At 41.5% G+C, this 7,303-nt stretch overlaps 1 protein-coding gene across 1 annotated transcript; it reads left to right on the forward strand.

Annotated features, from left to right (window-relative positions):
• The first annotated feature begins 4,098 nt into the window (after nt 1-4,098).
• On the forward strand, nt 4,099-5,426 carry LOC117640400 (protein ALP1-like). Its single transcript, XM_034376879.1, has 3 exons — nt 4,099-4,208; nt 4,290-4,524; nt 4,683-5,426. Exons 1-3 carry the CDS (start codon nt 4,099-4,101, stop codon nt 5,424-5,426), a joined length of 1,089 nt encoding a protein of 362 aa, XP_034232770.1.
• The last annotated feature ends 1,877 nt before the right edge of the window (nt 5,427-7,303 follow it).

Raw genomic sequence — 7,303 nt, forward strand, 5'->3', positions numbered from 1 at the left:
TGTCAGTTAAATTAATCTAATCTTTCTTGAATTTTGAATCATCTCTACTTTCTTCCTTGTCAATCCTATTCTCCTCTTATCTTAATCTCGAGACAAGTATTATTTGATTGTTGTCACTCTTAGTGGACTTGAGCACTATGTGTGGTGGGACTTAAAACTTTGCCTCTATTTTGGTGTGCTGAAGCTGGCTTTTATTTTCAATTGAGTTTAGAGAATGGTGAAGCCTGTCTGATTATAATTTTGATGAACATTCAAGAATTTTCCTTTTTTACTTGGCTCATTGAGTCTAAAGGTGCTCCCACAATGGAGACATCATTTCTGAGGCATCGTTTTGGCCGCGTAATCGTTTGGGGGTAACACGGTTTACTGGGGGTTTAAAACGTTTGGAAGTTATGTAAATCATTAAAGGACACTAAAATAGTAATTTATGTCGTTAATGCAAAGTCTCCCAGCGCTTTTATTTATTAAATAAAGGATATAATGTCGCGCGCGGAGGGACTACTTGTCACACGGTCGCGGAATAAAAGGCACCAAGGGATAAAACGCACCGTTTCGCCGCTAGCGAAGATGACAGCTATGAAATGCTTGAAGCACATCATAATTTTTAAATAAAGAAACCTACTTTCATCAGTATTCAGTACATAAAATAAGGCGACGGCAGGGCGGCTGCCGCGCGGGCCGACGTAGTTTCGCGAGCCTCCGAGGGATGGCGCTGCGACCATTCCCTCAACGCGATTGGCGAGCGGCAATTCGATTGTTGTCGGCTTTGGCGGTTTCTTTCTCTCTTGGCAGTTGATTGAGTGTTGAATTGAATCTTTACCAGTCAATCCCAAGATCAAACGGTGAGTATCATTTAAGTGCGGCAAAAAGGAGTATTGCCGGAACGGGGCCCACTGGGGCCCGCGCGCAAACGCCGCGGGGCGCGGGTGCGCGGGGTATCTGCACCTTTCTTTTTCTTTTTCGTTTTCTTTTTGGACAGACGCTTCTGCTTGTTTTGATGGCGTTGGTCGTGTCGTCTGCTGTCTTACTCAAAGTTAACTTGGAGTTTTCTGTCTCGGAATTTTCCAGCTTGAATCAGAGTCCGAGTCCAGCATCATTGCAGATATTTTTGGTTATTTTGACCAATAACCCACCAATTGTCCGGTTTGGTTTTAACAGCCGTCTTGCAATGTTTCCAGCAGAGCGCTGTCTGTTATTGTCCACAATGGGTCGATTGTTTGACACCGTCTGTCTAGGGTCACGTCTATCCTGCAGAGTCAGATAAGTACCTTACTTCTAAGGATAGTGTTAAATCAAGCATTTGGAATGAACTCCCCTGCACATTGCGCAACTGGCTGGTGTCGGTGTAGCATTTTGTCGTAACTCCAGAGCCTGTCCTTCTCATTCATCCAAGTTACGTACTTTTTCCGGGGTGTTGCATTCTGTCGTCATACCCAGTCCATCCGCAGCACTTAACAAACAGGTGTTGGTGTTGCATTATGCCCATAGCGTAAAGCCTCAATCACTCTGCACCAACGCCACTCACATTCGTTCATCATATGCCATTGCTTCATTCACTTGCATGGGTGTCGCCTTCTGTTTGAATCCCCATTCCAGCCTCAGCCTACGTGCTGTCACTCCTTCCACCATGTCAACGTCCCCTTGGATGTGGTTTTCTTTCTGTCATTTTGACTCTTGGATTTTTCTTGTGGTTGGCTCACTGGAAAGGGAAGGTGTGTTTATTTTTTTATCTAGGTGCAAGAGAGACAAACTTATGAATTTATCAAACCAAAGACCCCCAGCGCTTTCTGAAATTTGTAGATAATGCAAGGGATTGGAGTTGTCTGGTCTACAGGTGTACACAGTTCACGACATTACCACTGCTCAATAGTTTCTAGTTGTCCTTTGATCCTTAGTGTTTAATTTTTTGGCCTCTTTTTGTTTTAATATTTATCAGGGACATTATGATAATCGCTGAAGTGCATTAAAAACTGTATTTTTCTGCCCAGATCGTCTTTGGCTGCTGTTGACGCTCTGGATGTAATCTCCAATAATGTCACGTCTGAGTTTGTTGGTGGCCCTACTCAAGCTGAAAGGACAAGCCAACAACAGGCAATGCCTTTACAAGGCACCAAAGATAGAGGCATTTTTTTTAAGAAGTCCGATCGTGGAACACGACCGATGCCGATTTCCTCCATTTTTTGGTCAAAGGCAGTCCTTGTGGGTCTAAGAAAGGCCACAAATTTTTTGGGCCGAAATATGCACCGTTCAGATTCTATGGGCAATTTTCGTTTTCTCTGACAACTTTTCACATAATATGGCCAAAATTGAAAAATCACCTTTCTGAGGCCTCTATGCACTCGATTGAGCTCAAAATGTGGTATCTTATGTAAAATCACGCGAGGAACACGAATCCGGTGCCCGTTTGTTGATAGGACAACCCAAACAGATGTTATGACTGTTTTTCAGGTTTTGTAGTGGTTTTTACTTTTCTTGGGGTTTTGGTGTTCGGCATCGATTTTCGCCAATCCGATGAGTGGATTTTATAGATAAAGGACCAATCTATCATACTACGAGATAAAAAGTTTGTGTACGCCGCGTGAAAAGCAGTGGCGCTGCAAAAATTGAAAAACCGTCATTTCTGGGTAGTTTTAGATCAGATAAGCCACCTTTCGCGTGACCGTCTCCGCCCCATATTCAGTCTAAATATTGTCCCAAGTGATGTCAGAGTTGGTGTGAAATTTCACCGCTGTAGCTCAAGTAGTTTGGAAATGGCAGCTTTCTTAAGTTTTGCAATCACGTAAGGCATTTACTTTAAGTAGAATTGCGGTAAATGTGAAGACTTGTCACAGATCGGGTAATAAATGAGATAGATGAGTGCGTCAAAGTTCTTTAAGCGTAATTTTGGACAAGGAATCCGATTTTGCTGCTACGAAGACCCTAGGCGAACTCTGAAGTTGGAAAAATGGCCATTTTTATGTGGTTCGCACGAAAACGTAGTTTTAGAGTACACCTAGGGCCTTCGTACCGGCAAAATCGGATTCCTTGTCCAAAATTACGCCTAGAGAACTTTGACGCACTCATCTATCTCATTTATTACCCGATCTGTGACAAGTCTTCACATTTACCGCAATTCTACTTAAAGTAAATGCCTTACGTGATTGCAAAACTTTAGAAAGCTGCCATTTCCAAACTACTTGAGCTACAGCGGTGAAATTTCACACCAACTCTGACATCACTTGGGACAATATTTAGACTGAATATGGGGCGGAGACGGTCACGCGAAAGGTGGCTTATCTGATCTAAAACTACCCAGAAATGACGGTTTTTCAATTTTTGCAGCGCCACTGCTTTTCACGCGGCGTACACAAACTTTTTATCTCGTAGTATGATAGATTGGTCCTTTATCTATAAAATCCACTCATCGGATTGGCGAAAATCGATGCCGAACACCAAAACCCCAAGAAAAGTAAAAACCACTACAAAACCTGAAAAACAGTCATAACATCTGTTTGGGTTGTCCTATCAACAAACGGGCACCGGATTCGTGTTCCTCGCGTGATTTTACATAAGATACCACATTTTGAGCTCAATCGAGTGCATAGAGGCCTCAGAAAGGTGATTTTTCAATTTTGGCCATATTATGTGAAAAGTTGTCAGAGAAAACGAAAATTGCCCATAGAATCTGAACGGTGCATATTTCGGCCCAAAAAATTTGTGGCCTTTCTTAGACTCACAAGGACTACTTTTGACCAAAAAATGGAGGAAATCGGCATCGGTCGTGTTCCACGATCGGACTTCTTAAAAAAAATGCCTCATACCTTTTTGCAGTAAGTGAATTTGCTGTGAGGCTGCCGTACAGTTAATTTTGGATATCAATTTTCACTGTTTGATTTTTTGTTGTTGTCAGAGCGCCGAACTGAAGAGCAGAGATCCCGCCTTCTGTTACTGTCAGCACAGTATGTTGCCCAGAGGAAGCGGATCGCAGCTTTAAGGAAAACCGTGAGACGGTGGTGGGTGCGCCCCCTGCTGCAGCTGCACGACACTCATGGTGCTTGGGCAGTGATCATCCCACTAATGAGGGATAAGGACAAGGAGGCATTTTACAATTTTTTTAGAATGACCCCTTCCTCTTTTGACCGGCTACTGGACCTTGTCAGGCCATTTTTGGAAAAAACTTCCATCCGCAGAGCCTTCCCACCCGGAGAACGGTTGGCTATCTTCTTGAGGTACTTTCAAGGGGACGCATTTCTTTCATTATTGCAACTGCATAACTCTTCTAACATTATTTTCATATTTTTTTTGCTAAGGTTCATTGCCAGCGGAGATAGTTTCCAGAGCCTGGAATATCTCTTCCTTGTGTCAGAGAGCTCAATATTTAATATAGTCTTTGAGACGTCAACTGTCGTTTGGAATGTTCTTCAGCCTTTAGTATTTGAGAAATTTTCAGAGGACATGTGGCTTCAAAAAGCAGCAGAGTTTGAGGCTTTGTGGAATGTGCCTCATTGTGTTGGTGCAGCAGATGGCAAACATGTCCGCATCCGGGTGAGTTTGTTATTTGTGCTACTATCAAGTAATGATTGTTAGGATTTAAAACTGTGACAAATTGTCCTCAAGTTTTTTAGTTTACAAAATATTTCAATCAGTTAGTTAGCACGTATCAAAATGAGCCACATGTTTATATTTTTATCTTTTTTCTTTAGGCACCTCCTCATTCGGGATCAAAATTTTACAACTACAAGAGCTTCTTCAGTACCATTCTAATGGCAGTGTGTGATGCCAAGATGAAGCTGCTTGTAGTTGATGTTGGATCATCAGGTCGCAGAGGAGATGGAAATGTATACCATCAAAGTGAATTTAGGAAGTTGATGAAGGAGGAGAAGTTGATGCTTCCCGGCAAATGCCACGTTGATGGAATGGAAAAGAAACTACCCTTCTTCTTTGTGGGAGATGCTGCTTTCCCTCGTAGTCAAGAGATGGTGACCCCATTTAAGGGTGAGTTTCTCGACCCCGAGAAGAAAGTTTTCAATTACCGGGTCTCTAGAGCAAGAAGGGTGATTGAAAACACTTTTGGAATGCTTGAGCAACGGTATGAAGTTTTCTCCAGATCTATGAAAATAAGCGAAGCTCATTGTAAATCAGTGGTTCTAAGCTCCACTGCTCTCCACAATTACCATCTGATGGATGCAGAATCATCTATTCCAAGCCGCTTGAAAACCAGACCCGGCCCATATGAAGACCACCCAAAAGAAGGGAAATATGGGAGATTCAAGAACGAAAACACCGTCAATGAGAGCAGCATCTTTCAGCGACTTCAGAATCAGAAATCAGAAATGCAGGAATCTGATGAAGAGATGGAAGTGGATGACATGACGGAAGAGCTAATAGACTATTTCATTGAAAATGACCTTCCATGGCAATGGGCGTCAGCTGGTCTTACCAGATAAACCAAATTGAGCGAGAAGACTCAGTAGCCTATTTGATTTGTGATACTTTAGTGGCCCTTATTTTGAACTGCGAGGTCACAGTCACAGTTTAGTTCAGAGCATCAGTTCACTTGCACGGAAAAAAATTATTTCGCTACTCCAGCGAAACTGCGTTTGCTAGACTCAAGTTCGCTGAAGTGGCGAAAATAAACGCTGACACAAGGATTTAGAACGCTAGTTTAGCGAATCCCAGTTGGCTAATTTAGCAATCGCATTTTGCCTACCTACGAGCGAATTTATTTGCTAAACGAACAAACACCATGCCAAAGGTGGGCGCAGGACACAAGTGCGAACCTCTGGCTGATGCGAGGAGAATGACATGGTAGTCTGGAGGCAAAGCGTGCGTCTCGTATTGAGGAGATCACGGGTTCAAATCCTACTGAGGTCGAATATTTGTCAAGCTGAGCGTCACCTGGTACCGTACGGTGCAAATCAATTGGGTTGGACCAACGTCAAGCAGCAAGCATGTTAACGCTGGATGAGCCAGCGATACGCTTTTTGCTAGGGCAAAGACTGTTCGCTATTTTAGCGAACAGAAGTCGCTAATACATTCCTAGCCAATATCCCATGTCTACCCCAGCGTTCATGAATCGCAATCCCAGCAATATTTGTTTGCTATTCCAGCGAATATTTGCTTGGCGAACAAAAGTTCGCTGTTTCAGCGAATTTGCCCCTCGTCTCAAATCTAGAAGGCCGAAATTCGCTGAATCAGCGATTTTCTCGCTGAATCAGCGAATTTCTTTTTTTCCGTGTGATATTGTTCACAATTTCACAATGAAGTTTGTAACTTTTTGTAGTAGAGTTGTGTTGTCATTCCATTGTGTAGGTGGTTTAAGTGTGTCCAGTTTGTACAAAGTGCGTTGTTGTTTGAGGCACATACTTATTATGTATATTGTGATTTCTTAGCTTGATGTTTTAATGTGATGTCAATTACTAGATAGAAAATCTTGAACTTTGTACATATTTGTGAGCATGTATTGTATTTATTCAGCTTGTGCTTGGTCAGTGAGAGTTAAGCATTTGGACAGAAGTGGCGTGGAGAAATATGATATTTAAGTCTTACTAGTGTGATCAATCAAAGAAAATTTAGATTTGTAATGTTTGGGATCTAGATTGTGGCCATCTTTGCAGTTTTTCATAGTGGACAAAGTATTTCTGTATTATTTGGTACATTCAGCATGATTCTCTGTGATGTCAATACTTTGATGATTTTGCATTTAAAAAGTGATGCATGTCTAATTGTAAATAAATGAAACAAGAATTTTGTGACTTCTTATATGTAATTTATTATTTTCCAAAATCTTGGAATGCACAGCCAAAACAAGTGTGATACTGCCACAGCCAAATTGAAACTAACTGGGTTAAGCTTAATAGATCAATTTAAAATAGCTCATTTCTACATAGAACAAGTTAAACTTTAAGCTTTAGCATCAACATGTAACAAGATTACTAGTTGCACCGTAATTTTCAGATATTTCTAAACCACAGCGTTGTAAAGTGTACAAATTATGCCACAGGCAGGACCCTAACTATCATGACCTATATCACTTGGCCAGTAAAATCAAATATATCACTTATCACACAATAATTGCATTGGGAATATTGCCAAAACAATTAATACTGCCACAGCTAAATTGAAACTAACAGGGTTAACTTAATATAGTGCTTTGGAAAAGTTCATTTTCATCAGCATGTTACAAGATAACATAGTAGGTGTTGCACCGCAACTTTCAAATATTTCTACACCAAAATGCCAGGTTGTTAAGTGTACAAATTATGCCACAAATGGCAGGACCCTAACTACCATGACCTATATCACTAGGCCAGTAAAATCAAAT

The sequence above is a fragment of the Thrips palmi genome, unplaced genomic scaffold (assembly GCF_012932325.1).
Source record: "Thrips palmi isolate BJ-2018 unplaced genomic scaffold, TpBJ-2018v1 HiC_scaffold_12, whole genome shotgun sequence".
Classification (NCBI taxonomy): Eukaryota; Metazoa; Arthropoda; class Insecta; order Thysanoptera; family Thripidae; genus Thrips; species Thrips palmi.